The 21,771-nt window shown below is 48.5% G+C and overlaps 1 protein-coding gene across 1 annotated transcript; it reads right to left on the reverse strand.

The window, feature by feature from the left end:
- Positions 1-5,996: 5,996 nt before the first annotated feature.
- On the reverse strand, positions 5,997-18,926 carry PRPS1 (phosphoribosyl pyrophosphate synthetase 1). The gene is made up of 7 exons (XM_014955284.1): positions 18,648-18,926; positions 15,781-15,964; positions 15,340-15,438; positions 13,383-13,507; positions 11,085-11,258; positions 10,269-10,428; positions 5,997-8,150 (listed from the first exon to the last, which is right to left on the reverse strand). The coding sequence occupies exons 1-7, from the start codon at positions 18,767-18,769 to the stop codon at positions 8,058-8,060; spliced, it is 957 nt and encodes a 318-aa protein (XP_014810770.1). The 5' UTR covers positions 18,770-18,926; the 3' UTR covers positions 5,997-8,057.
- Positions 18,927-21,771: the final 2,845 nt, after the last annotated feature.

A 21,771-nucleotide genomic window follows, 5' to 3' on the forward strand; every position in this document is an offset into this window, starting at 1 on the left:
GGCGTCACCCGTGACAGGGGGACACGGACGTGGGCACCCACCCGCGGCCCTGCTCCCCGCACCCGGGTTGCAGCGGTGAGGGTGGTCCGCACGGCAGCGGGTAGCCCCAGGGCCACCGTCCCAGCCCCAAAACCCCCCCAGAAGCAGGTGGCCCACAGCCACGCGTGTGGCCACTGGCCACCCCACCCCAACACCCCCGTGGAACCTGTTTAAAAAAAAAAAAGCGAGCCTTTGGGATCAAAATAGCACCCTATTTTTTGCAGCTGTGGAAGACGCTTGACCCGTGGCCACGCTGGGTCCAGCCGTGGTCCTTCCTGGGGACTTTGGGTCACCAGCAGCAGTAGCCATGGGTGGGCAAGGAGTAGCCCACGCTCATAGATCAAGGCTCTGGCTTGGCTGTATCGCAGCAGTAGGGTGCAGAAAGCTTGGGGGGCAGCCAGCACAGACCACATGGGCTGGGGGCACGTGGGAAAAAATACCTTTTTTGGGGGGAAAAAGCTGGTGGAAGTGCAGGCAGGTCATTTGTTCCCGGCTGGACTGGGGAGCTGGAAGGCAAGTGGTGGTCCAGGGGGACACCTGCACGCTGGCCACCAGGATGGGGAGTGGTTGGAAGGCCAGGATGCCTAGGAGCTCTTGCAGTAGCTATTAGGAAGAATTTCTTTCCTGTGAGGGTGGTGAGACCCTGGACCAGGTTGGCCAAGGAAGTTGTGGATGCCCCATCCCTGGAGGTGTTCAAGGCCAGGCTGGATGGGGCTTTGAGCAACCTGCCATAGTGGGAGGTGTCCCTGCCCAGGGCAGGGGGGTTGGAACTTGATGATCTTTAAGGTCCCTTCCAACTCTAACCATTCTATGGCTCTATTTCAAAGAGAAGGCCATGCTCTTGCTTATAGATAACCACCCAAACCCACCTAAACAACATGTTCCTAAGCCCTTTTCAGGAATGGCCAACGCTCTCCTACATGGTCAGTCCTGTAGGTCCTGAAGGGAATGAGAAAGGGGGAAAAAAAAGCAGCCTGACCCCCCTGGAGGGCTTTCCAGAACCCTTCCACTGAGATGCCGGTGTCACGGCAAGAAGGGACAGAAGGGACAGGCTGTAGAGCACCAGGGGTAGCAGCTGCGCTGCAGCAACGCTCACACCAGCCTCCTCCTCCTCCCAGCCTCGGGCTTCTCTCCAGGCTTACTGGAGATTTTGCAGAGAAAATCCCCAGCAAGCCCGAGGAAACATTTGCTTTGTGTTGTTTTCTTTTTTTTTTTTTTTCCCCAGCTAGAAGACTGCTGGCTCGGGAGGAGGGCTTAGTGCTCTCCAGCGACAGCAGGTCTTGGCCGGAGGTGGCCCTTTGCGGCCAGCCCTGAGGACACCACCACCTTCCTGCCCCAGCCAGCACGTGGGCTCTGAATTAAAGAAATACCAGCCGTTGATAGACACAGAAAAGGCAAAAGCCAGGTCTTAGGATGTGGTTGCTGCTCTGGGAGAGGTCTGGATGGCAAACAGCCTCCATTCTCCATGCCCCGGGGGCAGAGGGTGGCTGCAGGAGAAGCCCCAGGCCAGGCTGCTCCCAGAGCAGCTTTGCTTTGGTGCTGTGGCCCCCCCAACCCCAGAAGGGGGGTCAGAGGGTGCCGTGGAGCCAGCAGCAAGCCCAGGCAGAGGCTGAGCATCCTTCAAGCCCACCCTGCAGCGCCGGCATCCCAAAGCCCACCCCGAGCTGAGAAAGGGCTGGTTTTTCCTGCGCAGCCCGAAGGAAACAACAACAAAAAAAAAAACCACAAAACCACCCCCCCAAAAAAAACCCAACAAACCCCATCACCCCATTTCCAAACAAAAGCAGGAAATCCTTTTTGCCTTCATGCAAATAGTCAGGCAAGTGTTTTACCATGTGTTTACTCTCCAGCTGTGCCCGCCTTCCCCCCTCCTCCCACCCCAGCTTCTCTCTCTTTCCCTCCCTCTTCTCCACAAGCTTCTCCTTGGCGGATGCTGCACGATCTGCTGTAGCTTTTTGTCCCCAGCCAGCAGCGAGAGGACCCGGTCCCCGTCCTCCCCCTGCACCCACCCCAGCCAAAGCACAGCATCTCCTCCAGGGATGCTGCAGCGCCTGGCAAAGCCCTTCAGCTTCCCTCTTTCCCTCCCTCTTCTCCACAAGCTTCTCCTTTGCAGATGCTGCACGATCTGCTGTAGCTTTTTGTCCCCAGCCAGCAGCGAGAGGACCCGCTCCCCGTCCTCCCCCTGCACCCACCCCAGCCAAAGCACAGCATCTCCTCCAGGGATGCTGCAGCGCCTTGCAAAGCCCAGGCAGGGTTCTTTGTCTGGGGCACAAAGCCACCATTGGTGGCCACGCGGGCAGGGGACAGAGGAGCTCCCCTTTCCCCGAGCCCAGCCACAGCCACCCCCATCTTCCTACACCCATGGCCACAGCAGCTTCAAAGCCTCTGCGTTTCCAGCGGGCAAGGTGTGGGGCTGCTGGTGGAGAACGTTTAAAGCCCATCTTGCACAAAGAACAAAAAAAGGAGCTTATATCCCAGCAAGAGCTTTTTTCACCCCCCCACCCTGAAAAATTTGCAAAGCCTCCCCTAACTGCACAACCTGCTTCTTTCTCGGGCGTTTGGGTTTTGCTGCTTTCAATAATTTAGAACAAAAGAACCGAGGCATCACCAGATAAGGGGAGAGCAAAAAATCAGCCCTGACCCGAAATAGAAAAGAACGACTGCCAGCCATTTTAGTTGAGTTTTAAATCTCCCCCAGAAGAAGGCTGTCAGGGCTCAGATGCAGCCTCGCTGATGGCCATTTCCAGGAAGGCTTTATTCTGTTTTACAGGAAGGAGGATGCGGGAGGTTTTCTCTATCTGATGAGCCTCCTGCCTGCAGGGAGAGGCAGGGCACCACCGAAGCCACCCAGGACCTCAGCCCCCTCCTCTGCAAGGCCAGAGTTTACTTTTTCCTGCTCATTTTGAACCCCAGCCTCCTGTCACAACCCTTTCCTGGAGCAGAGAGCCCCAGGAAGGCAGCCAGCACTCCCTGGCTGTTGCCTCTTACACCAGGGCTCATGCAGCCCCTGGATTTTGCTGCTCCTTGCAGTTTAGAGAAGGGCTTTCTGTTAACCCTTACTGCTTTCCCACTGCCCACAGGCAGCTGCTTTCTGTAGATTATAGAAACACCGACTCCAGGAGAGGAGAAATCACCCGTCCGTTAGTAAGGCACAGGGAGAAGCAGCAGGACAACAATTTGGGATGTGTCTCGTCTTGCTCCCAAGAGCAGACAAGTCCTGCTGCCTGCAAGGCACAAATAGCAAGCCCAGCCCAAGGCATCCCCAGCCAGGCAGGTAACTGGGCTAAAATGCAGAAATGCAGGGCTTTTGAGGGATGGGTTCACCTTCTGCTGCTGCTTTTACAGCAGGCAGACGGAGAGGAGACAGCTCCTGGCACCAGGATCCACACACCTGCAGCCACGCTCCAGCTCTGCCTGAGGCACAGCAACCTGCTGTAGCTCTGTCCTGCTCTTCCAGCTCTCCAGCTAAAGAAAGCACAGCAAATTACCTGCTGGGGATTTTCTTTTTGGGGAGTAATGACTTGCTTTCTATGGTATTTCTTCAGCAGCTGTGAAGAAAGCCTGAGAAGACACCAGAGTTCACCTCACCCTGCATGTTCCATACTTGCTTCAGTAGCTTCCCAGGATGGGAGAGCCACCTCCACTGCAAGGCAGTTCAAGACCCCACCAGGGCTCCACTGGTGCTGCTGGAGCTTAACTTGCCTGGGCTAAGGATGAGCATCCCTGCATCACTCCCAAACTTGGAGAAACTGGGATCTCTGCTGTCCTCCCAACCTTTCCACATCCACAACTGTCCTGGGCTGGGAGAAGAGTGCTTTAATTCTACTGTATGTATGGGACACAGGCAGCTATACTTGCTCCAATAGCACAAATAATTTCTAGCCAACATTCACAACCTGCCTACAAATAGGATTAGCAATTAGAAAACATTGGAGTAGTTGTTTTTTTGGTTGTGGTTTTTTTTTTTTTTTTTAATTCAGGGAAGGAACTGAAGCTTTTCAGAGCAGAAAAGCTTGACCTCACAGAATTGTCAGAGTTGGACAGGGAACTGAAGGTTTTCAGAGCAGAATAGCTTGACCTCACAGAATTGTCAGAGTTGGAAGGGACCTCCAGAGATCACCTAGTCCAACTCCCCTGCCAAAGCAGGGTTGCCCAGAGCACATCACTCAGGGCTGCATCCAGGTGGGGCTTGAAGGTCTCCAGAGAAGGGGACTCCACACCGTCCCTGGGCAGCCTGTTCCAGGGCTCTGTCACCCTCACCTGAAAGAAGTTCTTCCTCATATTTGAATGGAACTTCCCATGTTCCAGCTTGTGCCTGTTGCCCATCATCCTATCACTTGGATACCTCCTTGGGACAGTTCCCATACCTTAAGAGCTCCAGTGCTGTCATACAGCACTTTTGGATACCTCCTTGGGACAGTTCCTATACCCTGGGTATCACTCATCCCTAAGAGCTCCAGTGCTGTCATACAGCACTTCAAGTCTTTGCCCTCCCTCACTCCAACCCCTAGGTTTTACTAAAGTAACTAAGAAATCAGTATACAGATATACAAACCAATAGCAATGGTCACCTTTGGACAATTTTTTGGCTGTAAAGCTCATGTTCTGATTCTTCTCTACAGAAGGTGACGTCTGCTACATCACCCTGAGAAGACCCACATCATCACCCCTCTGCTATTTAAAGAAAAAAATATATCTCAGTACTGGTCAATAAGTGAACTTGTAAATTCCAACAGATGAATGACAGTACTGATCCTCAGCAAAAGTCTACCTGAGCCATGGTCATGTTTCCTGAAGCAATGTTGAATCTGGGCTTGGAAGTCTATCCTAAGGCCAAAGACCCTTCTCTGGACCTGCCACCTCATCCTTCTGACTTCATTTATCCTTTCCCAGTCTACAATATGCAATGGGAAAGGATCATGGTTTAGTTAGAATGGAACTTCCCATGTTCCAGCTTGTGCCTGTTGCCCATCATCCTATCACTTGGATACCTCCTTGGGACAGTTCCCATACCTTAAGAGCTCCAGTGCTGTCATACAGCACTTTAAATCTGTGCCCTCCCGCACTCCACCCCCTAGGTTTTACTAAAGTAACTAAAAAATCAGTATACAAATATACAAACCAATAGCAATGGTCACCTTTGTACATTTTTTTGGCTGTAAAGCTCATGTTCTGATTCTTCTCTAAGGAAGGTGACGTCTGCTACATCACCCTGACAAGGCCCACATCATCACCCCTCTGCTATTTAAAGAAAAAAATAAATATATCTCAGTACTGGTCAATAAGTGAACTTGTGTATTTTTAACAGATGAATGACAGTACTGATCCTCAGCAAAAGTCTACCTGAGCCATGGTCATGTTTCCTGAAGCAATGTTGAATCTGGGCTTGGAAGTCTATCCTAAGGCCAAAGACCCTTCTCTGGACCTGCCACCTCATCCTTCTGACTTCATTTATCCTTTCCCAGTCTACAATATGCAATGGGAAAGGATCATGGTTTAGTTAGAACAAGTGCTTCTCGGGACATATTCCTGCTGCCTCTGATCATTAGCTCTGTTCAAGATACTTAGCAATTCTTCATTTGTACTTGCTAAACTATTTAGGTTTTCCCCTACCTGAACATGTGAAGAGATCTGCTCAGATGCATAATTAAACAGTACAAGAGAAACTGCACCACCACCTCCAAGCCTAGGAAATTGGATACAGACAAAAGCCACTACCTGGTAAGAGAAGGAGCTTGGTCCCAAGCTTTTTCTTTCATGCCATGTTAGCACAGCAAAGCTGAACCTCACACTCAGCCCCAATGCACGAGGGCTAAACCATGATGGTTAAACCAGACCTTCCAAGGTCCCTTCCAACTAAAATTACTCCCTGTTCTACCTCACAAGTGACCCAACTGAGAAGATGCACATCACCTTTGTAAGGTTTTTTTTTAAGAAGCATTTATAGGCAGAGGCCATGGTTTTTAAATAAAAGTTTAATTCCTTCATCAGGTCTTAAGTTTGAACACGAATGTTGCTGGGGAATGTCCTCCCACTGCTGCTGGGGTGTCCTGGCTCTTGGCTCTCAGGGCATTGGCAGGGCAGCAGCAGGGGCTCCGGTACAGGAGGCAGGAATCAAGACTCTGGGTAGAGCTCAGTGCAGGATGCAAAGCAAAGAAGCAAGAGACAAACACACACACACTTTCCAGACAAACACTGATTCTTATACAAAAAGGAAAAAAAAAATAAAAAAACCAAACCAAACAACAAACCCTACACTGTAATAGAAGTGTTAACGTTAACACAGGACAGGAGTTTTGGGAAGGGAGAGAAGTCTTCAGTAAAAGGCACAACTAAAAAAAGAACTTCCCTAGGTCTTAACCAGGTTTTTCAGTTAGTTCCAGGTATACCCCAGCCCCCAGCCCCTCACAGCCATGCTGGTTATTCTAGCAAAAAGTGTCAAGTTCCTTCTTTTCCCTTTTTCTCCCCTTCCTCCAGCTCAAAAACAAATAAAAGAGGATTGCTTATAAAAACCAGAGCATAAAACAGCTTGGTCTATAACCTCATAAGAGTCCAAGAGAGACTGAACAGTTTACCTTACGATTGTCTGGTACAGTTACTAATTATTCAAGTTTCAGATGATACGTATTACATCCGGGAGCCTCAGCCAGCTCTAGTTTTGGTATTTTTCTTTCAGGCACTTTTCTGCCTGACAGGTTGGCGTTATATCTAGAGTTTTGTTTTGTTTTTTTTTTTCCAGTACTATGTATCACCAGCCTCTTCAACCCACTGCCTTAAGCGCTCGTTAGCAACGTCACACTCGCTCCGAGGGCTTCCTCAGGTTTTGTAGTCCCACCACTTCCTATGCTCCTTAGGTTTAAGATCTTTTGCAAGGAGCAACGCTTTCAAAGCAAGGCAGAGAGTGACCAGGACACGCAACCAGACTGTGTCAGTAACTCACAGGGCAACAGGACTGCGAGCAATGGGAGGCAAAGACACAAAGCTGTTGCGTACTGGGTCACCCCAACGTCTTCAGCAGGCACTTGCTAGATCCAACAACCATGCTGCTATGGGATAAAGAGGCTCAGTTTACTGGTGTACTGGTAAAAAAAAAAAAAGGACCAAGGATTTGCACAGCAAGTCAAGGTGCAGCTATAGTACACGACAGCAGTCCTCTAACCGCTAGCAAGGCTAACAGCGAGCTGTGAAACTGGTTTTAGCCTACACTAGAAACTAAAGCACACAACTACCATGAGTCCTCTGCATAAGAGGGAGGAGAAAGCTTGTCCAGGATGCACCTTCACCACTAAGGTAACACAGCAAGGCAGTCCTGCACACACTACGCCCTCACCTTCGCTTTGCTGCGTAGCACGCTAAAGGGCATTTAATTTCATCAACAATCAAGACGAATTCAAGTTGTTAAGCTACACTGATCTCCTTTCATGGGAGGAAGCTGTAGCAGAACCACCTCCCAGGTGTCCCCCAGGGCCTCACCTAGGGTCAAGCTTGGCCAAGATACAAGCCTTCCCCATCACTCTTCGAGGGCTTCCGTCAGGTACGGAGTGGTAAGACAGCCAGCAGTCTCTCAGGCTCTTGCTGTAGATCCAGATCAACGTGTCCTAGGGAGCTCTACTTCCCAAACCATTTAGGTTGCGCATGCCAGATCATCTAACCCTGCCCACACACAAACCCTCTCCCTCTCCCTCCCCTCCCTCCCCCCCCAATCAAAATAATGGTGGCAATTAGCCATGTGTCAGTCCCGCTCTCCACAGATCTGCAGGATTGAGTCAATACTACTGATGAGCCCCAACGACCAGGGGTGCTGGTGGAGTTGGAGTGTTACAGAGATGAGCTTTCCCTCCCCAGCCTCCCAGCGTTGGGATCAGAGCCAGTAAGCCTGACTTAAGCAGGAGAAGCTGTGGAGAACTGCACTGGAACAAGCAGAGTCTTCTACTGAACTTTACAACAAGCCGAACAACTTTTGGTTTTTTAAAAAAAAAAAAAAAAAAAGCCATACAAGCAGCAGCTGGCATCTGTTGTTATAAAGGGACATGGCTGAATAGGTAGGAGACAGATTCCCCATTATGAGTCCTCCTGATGGCCTCCGCAAGGATCATTGAGATGTCAATCACCTGGAGGGAAAGAAAGAGGCATCAGCATTGAGAAAAGACATCAAGGCTGGAAGAAGAGCTGGTAAGTCAGGGAGAACTTAACAAGTAAACACATCACCCAAATTCTTAACATTCTGCTGTCCCTTTCTTTGCCGAGACTCCCTAAGCTCAGCCTTTTTTACCTTAGGACCATCTTATTCACTTTGTGTAGGTTGCAGGGAAGTTAAAGGAGTCTAAATCAAGACCAGATGGCTTCCCTTGAGCCATGAGGCTTTACAGTCACAGCCAGCAGCCTAAGAAAGACTGCTGCAGCCCAGGACCCAGCCGTTGTGTTGGCTCCACCTGGTGGGGTAACATAATCAACAGGAGGGAAAATTGCATCCCAGTAAAACCCTAGCTCTGAAACTAACTGAAATCCATATTTAACATTTTCTTTCTTCGGGATAGTTTGCTTTCAAAGGAAGGAAAGAAAAAACCTTGAGCTGCAGAGCAGACAGAGCACGAGAATCATGACAAAACCTTTAGTGCTGTATTTCCCAGCACTGAACATCAGATGTTAGTGTAAAAGAGTGAGGTGTTAAGTCAAAGCCTGAAAAACTACTCTATTGCCATATTTGGCTGCAGCTATTTACATACTGATTACCAGTTTAATATTTTGTCTACATTCACTGTAGTGCAGAGCTTGGAAAGAAGCGGAAGCATCAGACATCTTTTAGATGTGCTCAGTTGCAGGACCATCATCCAGAAGTTAAGTGTTGAACAAAAATGCAAACCAATAGCAGTTTGCAATCAGCTTATACCTTACTTCCAAAAGCAACTTAAAATTCACTGCAGCTTCAACAAGTTGACCTTCCTTTTCTCCAGAACCCCAGTGCTGGAGAACCTGCTACAGTGACACCACAGTACTAGCCGAGTCTTAGCACATTTTGCCTACGTTCACTGTAGTGCAGAGCTTGGAAAGAAGTGGAAGCATCAGACATCTTTTACATGTGCTCAGTTGCAGGACCATCACCCAGAAGTTAAGTGTTGAACAAAAATGCAAACCAATAGCAGTTTGCAATCTGCTTACACCTTACTTTCAAAAGCAACTTAAAATTCACTGCAGCTTCAACAAGTTGACCTTCCTTTTCTCCAGAACCCCAGTGCTGGAGAACCTGCTACAGTGACACCACAGTACTAGCTGAGTCTTAGCAGAGCAGCCACTTTCCACAACTTCTCCAAATCCTTGTGTCCTATGTATCTCTGCTGTGAAGCTAATATTTAGGATGTTCCTGGCTGTGTGTACACTACAGCAGTACCTGAAGCTTCTGATGGAGCTATTATCCCTCGAGTCTTAGCAGAGGCAGTCACTTTCCACAACTTCCCCAAATCCTTGTGTCCTATGTATCTCTGCTGGGAAGCTAATATTTAGGATGTTCCTGGCTGTGTGTACACTACAGCAGTACCTGAAGCTTCTGATGGAGCTATTATCCCTGGATACTCATGTAAAGCTGCAATGTCCAGCTACCCATTAACACAGGAAATCCTCAAGTTCTGCCTAGCTCCAAGTTGTATAGAGCATTTATTTTCCTTCCAGGAAAGTCAGCCTCGGCTTGGGAAACAAAATGCCACAGTGCTTTACCTAAATGGAAAACCCAAGACACAGAGTGAGCATCCAGAGACCAGCTTTAAGCTTTCATATGGATGGCAAAGCCCTTTTGTTTATCTTTGGCAAGTATCTGAATGTTGTACCGTGGAGCTGCGTCAACTGCTCTTAGTAAAACCAGCAAGTCATGTCCATGGGACAAGACTTCACTCCCTCCTGACCTCAGCTGCACTGTCATTATGACTAGACATGAAGCATTCACCTTCCCCAGAACTACTTTGCTTCACAAAAGGAAGGGACATGCTGTTTAAAGGGCTAAAAAAAACAACCCACTAGGTAAGTGAACTGTTTACGATGAGCTGGATTAGAAGTTGCATTTTTATCAGTGTAAAAGGTGTGTTATCCCACAGTGACAGGAACAAGAGAACCACTGATTCCAGTGGCAGTGAAACTGCTGTAAGCCCAGAAAGTGTTATGGGATTTTCCCCACCAAGAGGAGGACAGACAAGTGCTTCGGTCCCCAAGGAGTGACAGAAGAGAAGGCAGATGGTCACCTGGATTTTAGGGCATTGCTTCATCTTGTCCTCCTGGGGTATTGTGTTTGTGACTACAACTGCCTCAAAACAGGCATTGTTGATCCGAGAAATTGCCGGCCCAGAAAAGATCCCATGAGTTAAGATGGCATAAACTTTGGTGGCTCCAGCTGACACAAGCCTACAAGGAGGGGAAAAAGGAGAAGGATAAGAAATTTTTGGCAAGTATTAAACTGACTTTATGCTTCCCAAGTGCCCTGCACTTAAGGAAACAATACCATATGCTTAGGGGACAGGCTACCTTTTATTTCCCCCTCCAGCCCACTATTGATTTGGGGAAAGAAAACAATTTAACAAATACAATAAAATCCACCACAGGCAAAGTACACATTGAGGAAAAAAAAATTGTCCATAGCCCTGGGACATTTGGACTAGATCCTACAAATCAACTTCTGTGATTTTTGCCAACAGCAGATATTTAATCCTGAGTGTTGCATATTTCTAGTTTCTAGTACAGAAGGTTTGAAAGATATCAAAGCTTGAAAAGCTTATTTCTAATAGAAATTCAGATGTATGGCATTAAATTGATGCACCAGGCAGCACTTAGTTCTACCCAGCATAGTCGGTGGTGGTCTAGTGGAAGACACATTTTCAACATAACCATTTTTCAAATAAAAAAAACCACACTGTGGTCTTCTAATTATTCATACTTGAGAACTAGATAATCAAGAAACTGTATGTTACTTTGTGAAACGTGACATGCAAATAATCTGACGAACTCATTACAAAGCATTTGCCAACAATAGGTTTAGGAAAGAATCCCTCAGCCCTACTCACTTGTCCGCAGCATGACAGATGGTACCGCACGTGTCTGCCATGTCATCGACCAGAATGGCCACTCTGTCCTTCACATCCCCCACCAGCACCATGCGATCCACCTCGTTGGCCTTCTTGCGCTCCTTGTGAATGAGGGCGAAGTCTACATTCAATCGATCTGCAATGGAGGTCACTCTGAAGAGAGAACAGTTTCCAAACAACACTTAACTCCACACAACGGCCTCCATCCAATCTCTTTTAAAGCTATTAAGCACAAACTGCAGCAGGAGAAGCTGCCACCACATCTGTTTCCGCTCCCAAGCAATTCATAGAAGACACTGACACCTTAGTTTCCCTTCAAGAGGTTAAACTGCAGTCTCTGATCAACTTCTCCTGATGACAACAACAACTCGATTAAGATAAAACAGTCTTTCATCCTGACCACTGTAAATTAATTTGCATTTAAAGCTCAAAACGAGCCTTAACCAGCAAGTTTGGTAAACCTGAAGTGATCAGAACGCTTGGGAAGCTGTCATTTTTATAATACTACACTGGAAAGCCTGAAGTTATGCTATGACAGGGATCTGCTTGCACTCATGTAAGCATTCAGTTGTCATGTATACAAGTGCCAGCACAAGGACAGTGGCAGGAACACACATCCAAGAGATGCAAGTCCAACCTTACTAGAGGGACCCAAACTTTGTGCATTGATACTGATGAATAGTTAAGAGTTTAAAAGCATTAAAAGCGAAAAAGGACAAAATAGCCACGCCCCTAAGAAATTCTACACTTGAGGAGTAGACTTTTAGCCTCAGTAGATCAGACTTAGCACCCTGGGAGTCCTACATGAGATTGTTAAACTAAACTGTTTACTAAAGTATTTAGTTCTGCAGTTATCTCCATAAGATATCACACCAGCTAGTATCGACATGTTTCAGTTGAAGTGGCTTTTGAAGATATTTTTTTTTCAGGAGACAGATTATTGCTGGCTGACTTGGCCCCTCATACAGTTCATTTTTTTTTTTTCATTTTTTCATTATGCAACAAGCTAGAGAAGTAGATAAATATATAAAAGGTCTTGTCCAATGCATGGGCCACAAAGCAGCTACAGGAAGACATACAGCAACCCACAGTGGTAGTGTCTCTGGGCTGTTTGTAACAGATAGCTTAAAACACTGAGGAATGTGAATGAGGTCAGACTACACCAGCATTTTGGTGTTTCAGTCCTGGATTAAAGAAGACATCTGTGTCCCTTTGCTGTTCACATGTAGCCCTTATACAGAAGCATCAAGGCACAGCCTTGTTCCTCCTAACAGGCACCTGAGAACATTCTGAACTGCCCGCAAAGCAGCATATTTAGCTGCAGAAAGATGGGAGATCGTCAGACTATCTAAGTGGAAATGTGCTATAACATATGCTGCTGCTTTTTGGAAAGGAACCATCTATCTTCCGTGCTCTCAGGGAAGAGGAAAAGCAGCAGCAGGCTTATGTCTCAGCTAGAAATTCAAATCAGGAGCAAAATGCCCCAATAGACTAAGAAAAACAGCCTCGACAACAATGTAACATTAACCAGCAGCAGTAACCCTGGAGGAATGTGAATGAGGTCAGACTACACCAGCATTTTGGTGTTTCAGTCCTGGATTAAAGAAGACATCTGTGTCCCTTTGCTGTTCACATGTAGCCCTTATACAGAAGCATCAAGGCACAGCCTTGTTCCTCCTAACAGGCACCTGAGAACATTCTGAACTGCCCGCAAAGCAGCATATTTAGCTGCAGAAAGATGGGAGATCGTCAGACTATCTAAGTGGAAATGTGCTATAACATATGCTGCTGCTTTTTGGAAAGGAACCATCTATCTTCCGTGCTCTCAGGGAAGAGGAAAAGCAGCAGCAGGCTTATGTCTCAGCTAGAAATTCAAATCAGGAGCAAAATGCCCCAATAGACTAAGAAAAACAGCCTCGACAACAATGTAACATTAACCAGCAGCAGTAACCCCGTCTTGGCATTGGGTTATGAACTACGTGATTCCCTCCTTTAGTCTGCATAATTATCCTTTTACATAAAATTTATTTAGTCCAAAGGAAGTAGTAATCAAGCAATTCCTACCTCTGCAGCTGTGACTCTAGAAGCTACTTAATTCTCCATGTAGCCCAAGAAACCTTCTAAACATTCTCTAGGAAGACTGACAATTCTTCACTAGCTGCCACAGACTGTCTTACAGAAGGCAGACTGGCAAAGGGAATTTGTTTTAAGAATAAGGTGGCAAGGACTCAAGCAGATACAGAAGCAGCACCTCAAGTGAGCTGCCTGACAACTTACCTCTTGGCTCCACCAGCATCTGGTGAAACAATGGTGCAGTTTTTCCACTCTGCAATATTCTCTTTGATCCATTTCAGTACAGCAGGCTCAGCGTATAAGTTATCAACAGGGATGTCAAAAAAACCCTGCAAGGAAGACAACAAGTACAGATGTAGCTGAAGGTCACATTCCAAAAACAGCTGGAAGAAGCCTTCTGTACAACCAGGCACACAGCCACCACCCTTCCACAGCTTTCAGCCTTCCTTTCTACTTCCCTTAATGCAAGGGCAGTAGCCTTTGGGATACACAGAACAGTAATGTAAGAAGTCTTCAGAGCTAGAAATAGTTTAGCAGCATAAATAACACTTTACATCTGACACCTTCACAACATGGAACTAGTTCTGTCCTACGGGGGCGCAGAAAACCAGCACCAAACGCGTTCACTTCCAGAGCAGTGAGCTGCCTGTTTACAAAGTCAATCTTTAAAGCTCATTACCCACACTGTTTGCATCTACAGAAAACATTTGTTTTTAAACTAATTGCAGGTGGTTCCTCAACTTTATACTGACCCGGCAGACTCCTCCAGATAAACCTCAAAGGTCACTAAAAGCCAGAAGTTAATCCTCGACAGGGTCTAATAGGCAAAGAGAGTGGGGGCAGCTACTCAAGAGGAACACTTCAAGGTATTGGGGTAACAGATCCTTCCTACCGTCACTCCTTCCGCTCTCAGCAACCCAGCAACTGCAAGGACCAGGCTGAAACCAGCCAGATGCTGGAAGCTTATATACACAAACCCAATTATTCAACCAAATCTCACCATTGTTGCTGGTGAAAGGTCAACCCTACGACAAACATGGCAACTTCAAGCCCCTTAGGGAAGGCATACTCTCTTGGGCTCTGTTCTTTTATTTCATGATCTTTAAGTCTTCTCAGCTATGTCCCAATAGCTTTTTCCCCACTTGAGACAAAGTATTTTTGGGCAATTATACTGGAAAAAAAATTATACTGAAGTGTGAATGGCTGCAATTTCAACTGTTAAAGTGACAGCCAGGCTACCTACTTCACCAGGCAGCAGATATCTTACCCTTCTGGATCCAAAGTGTTCGCAGCAATACAATAGATATCTTTCTCTCTACCACACCCCTCCCAGTTACACTGAGTTGGTTCTTGGTCTCAAAGCACTTGCTCAAGGTGTAAAGAGACAAGACTGATAATTTGACAGCTTGCTGTCCCTTGTCTCCCTGGTACACACACTTGACACTTCTCTCACACAGCTCTGGTCAAGGTTTCAACTGCTCTGTGAGAGTGTCCTGTTCACTAAACCAGCAAAACCCATGAATAATTTTTCAACTCACCAGAAGCTTGGGAGAGAACCAAAGCCAGCTTAGAAGGAAGAGTGGCACTGAATGGATACAAGTGGGATTGCCCATCTTGCTGGCAGAAAGCTATCGGATCACCATCCTGGTTGACTGAACCCTCACAAGCAGCTGTGCCAGCACATCTGGAGGTAGAGCCAATCCCAGGGCAGCAGTATTACCACCCACTGTGTCTAACAGAGCACTGCTCACCTCTCCCTGACAACTCAATAAACATCAGGAAGCTCTACTCAATATTTAAGAAAGCTCTAGATAAAGCCACTGTCCATCTCAAACTCCTCAAAGGACCAGTTAACACCACACAGTGCCACTGCATGACAATAAAGCTGCACAGATCATTTACTAGCCCAACATTCATTGACACAGGACTCATTGTAGCTGCTCTTGATCAGACTAAGCATAATTTCATTTACAGATGAACCTGTTACCCATCTCCCCACCCTCTTCTGACTGATGCTACAAGTCCCCTCCAGTCCTACATCCTCAAGTCCTGATCACTGTTGTGTCTAAAAAAAGAGCAGATGGCTGGAAAGCAAAGCCCACAAGGCAGTAAAGAGGCTCAGAGTGGAGCAGGCAAGTACTTGCCTGATTTTAGCTCCTACCTGAATCTGAGATGCATGCAGGTCCATGGTGATTATATGATCTGCACCTGCCACAGACAGCATGTTTGCAACCAGCTTGGCAGAGATCGGGGCTCGACTCTAGTACAAGAAGAAACAGTATTTAAGACAAGTTCAACTCCCTCATCAAGATGTCAGTCTTCCACTGCTAGGCAATGATTCACAAGCAGTTACTAAAAGTAGCACTCATTAACATGGCATCTCTTCATCAGCTGGTGATTACAGCTTGGTGTGTTTTCAAGAAGATCTAGATTTTTATGAAGAGATGAATTTGCAGTTCGATGCCCTGAGGTTTAAAGGAATTAAAATAAGTTTTATCTCCTCCTCTACATATTTAACTTCATCGAATCCCCGTTGAGCAGTCAGGACTTTCAAGGTGTGCATTCACCTCCCCAGCAGAAACCTTTAAACCACATCCCTTACCTTGTCCTTCTTATCCTGCCGAGCGTAAGGGAAGCAGGGTATGACAGCTGTGACTCTGCTGGCTGAGGCAATCTTACAGGCATTTATCATGATAAGGAGCTCCATCAGATTGTCATTGATTTCACCACAGCCACTCTGCACAATGTAGACATCCTCCCCGCGTACACTCTCACCTATTTCCACGCTGGGAACAGATGGGGAAAGGAGAGTTGTATCCAAATACGAATTAAAACACAGCCATTACATACGTCTTGCAGAGCAATCAAGGGACTGCATTCCCAAGGGTCTGCGGGTGACAGTGTCACATCATCAAGGGTGTTGAGCAGGAACACTGCTGCTTATTTGCTCAGTAGCTATTTTACATCGCTCACTGATCAAATTTAATGGTTCAGCCAGTAAGGCTAAAAGCACTCAGCCTGCACTCTCCATCTCGACACAAGCTGAGCGTGTAAACACCCAGAACAGGCCTTATTCCCCCAGAATCAGAAGCACAATCACCTCAGCTAAAAGCAGCAGCGTTCAAAGGAAGCAAAGATGATGGCCAGTCAGCAGAGAAAGCAGAGCTAAACTCCTACCAGAAGCTATCCTGCAGCTGATTATTAGATTTAGAGTCATAACAGCTATTCCCTGGCTCGAACAGAGAAGCCCTCCAGCATTTCACTTCAGAAAGGCTTTTGGGGTTAATTTCCTCCTGGATGTAATGCACACTAATCCCTGCTGATGAAGGGACTGAATAGAAGCCAAAGGTCCTGTTTGCCAGCAGCAAACCGCCAGGTTCAGCACGTGCATGAAGACACCTGCACCAGGGGCAGAGCTGGAAGGAAATCTTCAGTTTGAGGTTTTGTTCGGGGTGATGCTGCATCAGGCCTCTTGTAGGAATGGATTAACTGCTAAGTACTTCCAAGATTTCCATTTAGAGAAGCCTGCCATGGATTTGGAAGTAACCAAAAGTCAAGTCCACTGAGGACAAAGCTCTTCCATGGTTTCTTTCCTCTCCCACTGGAGATGCTCACCCCCTCTGCCGACTGCTGCCACAATGAACTTGTGGAACAAGCAGACAGAATCACCCATCCCATTCCTTAGAGAACGCCTTAGGGTAGACTTCTAATTTTAATCCTTCATTCTCTGATCTTCCTCCTCTCTTCTTCAACATGTTTTTGCTGACCGCTAGGTATTTGTAGTCTTACTTCTCAATATCCACCAGCAAACTGCTGTCATCTGTACTGTACCCTGACTTACAGCACACACCAATCTCTCATGAAGAATTTCAGCCAAGGTGAGAAATTTCTGCTAGGGAAACGTCTGACTTAATCACAGTTGGCATACAAGTGTCATCTCTAACTGTACTTGCTAACAGCCTAATATTAAGCTGATTCAAGACATTTATTGTGCAAAAGTATCAATGAACTATTCTGTTAAAACAATCTTACTTTTTTCTGGGCAGCATCTCCTCTCAGTTTATGGAGATATAATAAATAAGAGGTCTATTAGGTCTTAAAGTCAGATTACCTGCTGGCCAGCCAACTGGATGGATAAGAGCAGTTAATATAGAGCAACGAGAAGAGTGCCATGGCTATAAATCAAACAGACTTTTTACAACTCTCCTCTACAACTCTTTGTGCTACCTCCCAAGTTTTCAGTTACAATCAATACCCGTGCAATGGAAACATAATACTCTACGTCACGGGTACATCCTGGATTCTCCTGGAACAAAAAATATAAAAGTTACCGTCTCCAGAAGAAAGGAGTGGGTTGGAGCAATCATTCAAGGTTCTTTGTATTACACTGCGTGGTGCACACATGCTTAGTGTACTTCTCTAAACCAAGTTTTAAGATCCCTGAATAATTTTTAGCCCCTCTTTTAGCTTCTTCAGGTAGGATGACGGCAAGACTTACAAAGCACAGAGATACAAAACCAGATGAATATTAGGTTTCAGAGCTTGGAGGGGGGGGAACAGAGACTACACCAGCATCATGGGCTGCGAGGGGGTGCCAGCCTCTGACCTTGAATCAACACCTTTAAGGCTCTGATGCTCTTCAGAGTCGTTTAAAGGCATTTAAGCACAAAACCTGCCGGGGGTCGAGCCACCTCAGCCTGGACCCAGCATGAAAGAGGCAAACCACTGCATTCCCACCCGCTCCCAGCTTTTGGGGTGGTGGGGACGAGCCCCCCGGCGGCCCACCCTCGCCGCTCCGGTCCCTGTCACGGCGGCCGGGTGACACGGACCCCGTCCCCTCAACCCCCCCGGGGAGCAGCCAGGCCATTACACCCGCCAGCGGCATGGCCGGGGCCGCGCAACCGCCCGCACATGGCTCACCCGGCCGCTCCCCGCAGCGGAGCCCACCCCCGGGGCTCCCGTGGGCCGGTTGTCTCCGCTCCCCCTCACTCGGTAAAGCGCGGCCCGGGGAGGGGCTGCGGGCGGGGAGCCATCAGCGGCCCCTCGCCTGAAGGACGCCCACGGGAGACCCGGCCCTGCCCGCCGGGGAAGGGCGGGATGCGCTGGAGGTCTCCGGCCCAGCAGCGCCCAGTGAATATCTCCAGTGCGGCCCCCGTCGAGCCGCCGCCCGCCCGCCCCCCTCCCCCGGGGCCGAACACGGCCGCCACTTGGAATCCTGCAGAAACCTCTGTGCCTCTTCATTTGCTGATATCCTGAGCTCAGAGGACGCCATAGTAAGATTTCCCTAAGCAGAAGGGTGGTTAAGTCTGCTTGTGGTTAAGATCCGCGCCAGGCCGCGGCCCCATCGCCCACCCCCCGCCACGGACTACAAACCCCAGCAGCCCCCGCGCGGCGGCCGCACGGAGCCGAGGCGCTGCGGCGCCCCGCTGCCCACCGGGAACTGTAGTGCGGCCCCGCCCCCGGCCTCACCACGTCTCCTGGTTGCTGAACTTCTTGGTGACCACCTTGCCCAGCTCCAGGCCCAGGCGGTCGGCGATCTTCTGGGACAGGTCCTGGTGGGAGCTCCCGCTGAAGATCTTGATGTTGGGCATGGCGGCAGCGGCGGCGCCTTCCTCCTCCTTCCCGTTCCACCTCGCACCGCGGCCGGCCGCCCCACGGGGATCCACCCGCCTCCTGCGCGGGGACGCGGCACGGTAAGCGCGGGCCACGCCGACGCGCACCTACTCCGCCATCTTACCCCTTCCCGCCCGCCGCGAGGGCCCTTTATAGGCTCCCCGCCCCTCGGACACGCCCCCGCACGCTTCCTATTGGTTTTCTGGCGTCCGGGGGCGGGGTCAAGCCCACCCCCGCAACGGCACCAAAGGCTGGTGGGCGTAGCCCGGGCTCTCCCTCCCGCCCCGCCCACCGCCTCACCAGCGGCCCCTGGTGGGGAGGGAGGGAGAGGGGCGCGCGCGGCCGCTCGCTAGTCCCGCCAGGGGGTGGGGCGCAGGGCAAGAGGCGGTCTGCGATTGGTCGCTGCGTTCGCCGGTCGCGTGATTGGCAGTCAATTTCCCCCCCACCCCGGGGAGACCCCCCCTCTCCTCCTCTCCGGCGGCCATGATGGCTCCCCTCCTCAGAGGCGGCCCTGAGGAGAGGCGAAGGGGGGGGGAGGAGAGAAAAACGGCCCCGCTCCCGCCGCCGGGCGCCCGCCCCCGCGTTCCCCCCCACGTCGCCACCCGATCCCGATGGATAAGCAGCCCCGCGGCGGCGGGGTGAGGGTTACCTCAGCATTCCGCTGTGCCTTGCACCCGCTGGTGCCGCCGCCGCGTTCTTCCTCTGCCGGGGCCTGCCCTGCGCCGAGCAGGCGTCACCCGCCGGGGCCGCAGCACCGCGGCGTAATGCGGTACCCCCGGTGGCATGCTGTACCGGCGTCACCGCCGCCTCACACCGAACAGGCGTCGCTATTTGGGTGCTTCTCGTTAAAACTGCCACCGGTGCCTCGGGGTGCCATGTCACGGCCTCCCTGAGGAGCCCCAGGCCCGGCCGTACCCCACAGCAGCAGCAGCACAGGCCAGGCACCCCCCCATTGCCTGTTTGTCTGTGGTTTTTACAGTCAATCGGTTCTCATTAAGAGAAATTGTAGCTTTTTTCAGCACAAAGAGAAGCCCGGGTGCCGCAGCTGAGGGCTGCCCGGAGTCAAGGCCAGCAGGGGAAAGGGGAGCTCTGCTGCCTGGCCAGCTGTGACCACACCGAGCTCTGCAGTTGGGACAGGTCCCCAGCTATTAGAGTCGGAGGTTGGGAGAGATGATGCGTCAACATCACCGAGTTGGAGCAAGTTTCTTAATTTTTCATGGGTATCCCTTTCAAGACCATTCAAGGGGTCTCCTTCACTTGAATATCTTCTTCACTTGAAGATAAACCTTTCTGCTTTTTTGCCTTGCACACTTCTAGTCCACAAAGATACTAATAATTGATTTCCTTCACCCTTTCTTTCAAGCACGCTGTGCTCAGTCTCTTTCCCTTTGGCCGAATTGTGAATCGATGCCATTTCAAAAGTGAAATGATGGTCGTGGCTTTATGTGGGAAGAGGCATTGACTTCTTGCAGGTGTAGCCAGTACGACTGGTCTCGCCCCAAACTCAATGAGGGAAATTATCATGATAGCTGTAATCAGCGTTTTCTGCACTTGTTTTCAGAATTTGCAGCAGTACTTTCTTCTGTTTCTTTTTTTCTGTTGGAAATAGCCTTTGGCCATGTTCTGAGATTAAAAAAAAAATCATAATCGTTGTGGATACTCTGAACTGCAAACACAAAGGTGGCTTTTTCTGTCTTCTCGATCGCTGTTAAAACCCAAGTGGGGACTGTTCTAACAGGCCATTTAATTTCTGAGAGTTTTTACATTTATAATGGGTGTTTTGTACCTAATTCTGTAATTAGTCTCCTGTGAACTTTCAGCATCTATGTGATGACATTATGCATATTAATTTAGCTTTTGCAAAAATTAACATTGTGTTTAGAGGTTTTTAAATACACAAAATGAGCCACAAACAGCTTCTTTGAAATTGTCTTGCAGTCGTGTAATTCCTACTGGTTTTACCTGACTGTATCATAGATAATGAACTTCTGCAATTAATTAGGCATTGATAAGTTACTGCTTTAAGTCCTTGAGAATTCAACCTGAAGAAATAGTCCGCAATTCATAGAGCCTGGCCACATTTTCTTTATTTCATCTTGCAGCTATCCTGGCCCAAAACGCTGCTGTCACTGTCCCCAAAGGCCACGCAACTAATGATCACAAAATTGTACTTTGAGGAGGTTTTCTATCACCCTTTGTAGGGTGTCATTAAACTAGGAGTTCACCTGGAGTAAAACATTTATTGCCACACTTAGCACTGATGGGAATTGGAGTATCAATATGTGGGGATTTCAGTTTTCTTTATGTGTAACTGTAGCAGTTTGTGAAATGCTGTGACCTCCAGCATATCCGAGGGATGGGAAAGAAAGAATAGAGCTCTTTGCTTCTAATTTGTTGTTAAATGTCGCTCATTTTAATAACACAGAAGCAAACTTCTCCCTGGTGGTTCAAGTGATGGGATCTGTGGATACTGCCCAAAATTTCTAGCAGCTGTATTCTTGTAAAAAACCCACATCACTGTAACCATTCCCGACTCCTGTACTTTTGTCTGGAGGACACTTAAAAAAAAAAAAAATCTGGCAATTTTATTGGTGTTCCTACCTGGCCCTTTCACAGCTCACAGTGCTCTAACACTTAAAAAAAAAAATATCTGGCAATTTTATTGGTGTTCTTACCTGGCCCTTTCACAGCTCACAGTGCTCTCTTCAAATGAGAGTTCGGGATAATTGCAAGTTTGCAATGGCTGTTCTGTACATGTTTTTTTCGGTGATAAAGCTCTGCAGTCTAAAAATAACTCCAAGGCCTCTCCTCCCTGCAAAACACAGACTGCAGAAGGTTTGTTGCTGCAGTTTGAGGAGTTTGGAAGATGCATAACTTCTTTCCAGTTCCTCCAAATATACTTGTTTCTGAGTTTGAGCCATTTGCTTCAGTCTTGGCTTAAATTCCATTCCACCCCCCCCTCCCTGGGTCTTGAAGAAAA

The sequence above is a fragment of the Calidris pugnax genome, unplaced genomic scaffold, assembly GCF_001431845.1.
Source record: "Calidris pugnax isolate Ruff unplaced genomic scaffold, ASM143184v1 scaffold38, whole genome shotgun sequence".
In the NCBI taxonomy this organism is placed as follows: Eukaryota; Metazoa; Chordata; class Aves; order Charadriiformes; family Scolopacidae; genus Calidris; species Calidris pugnax.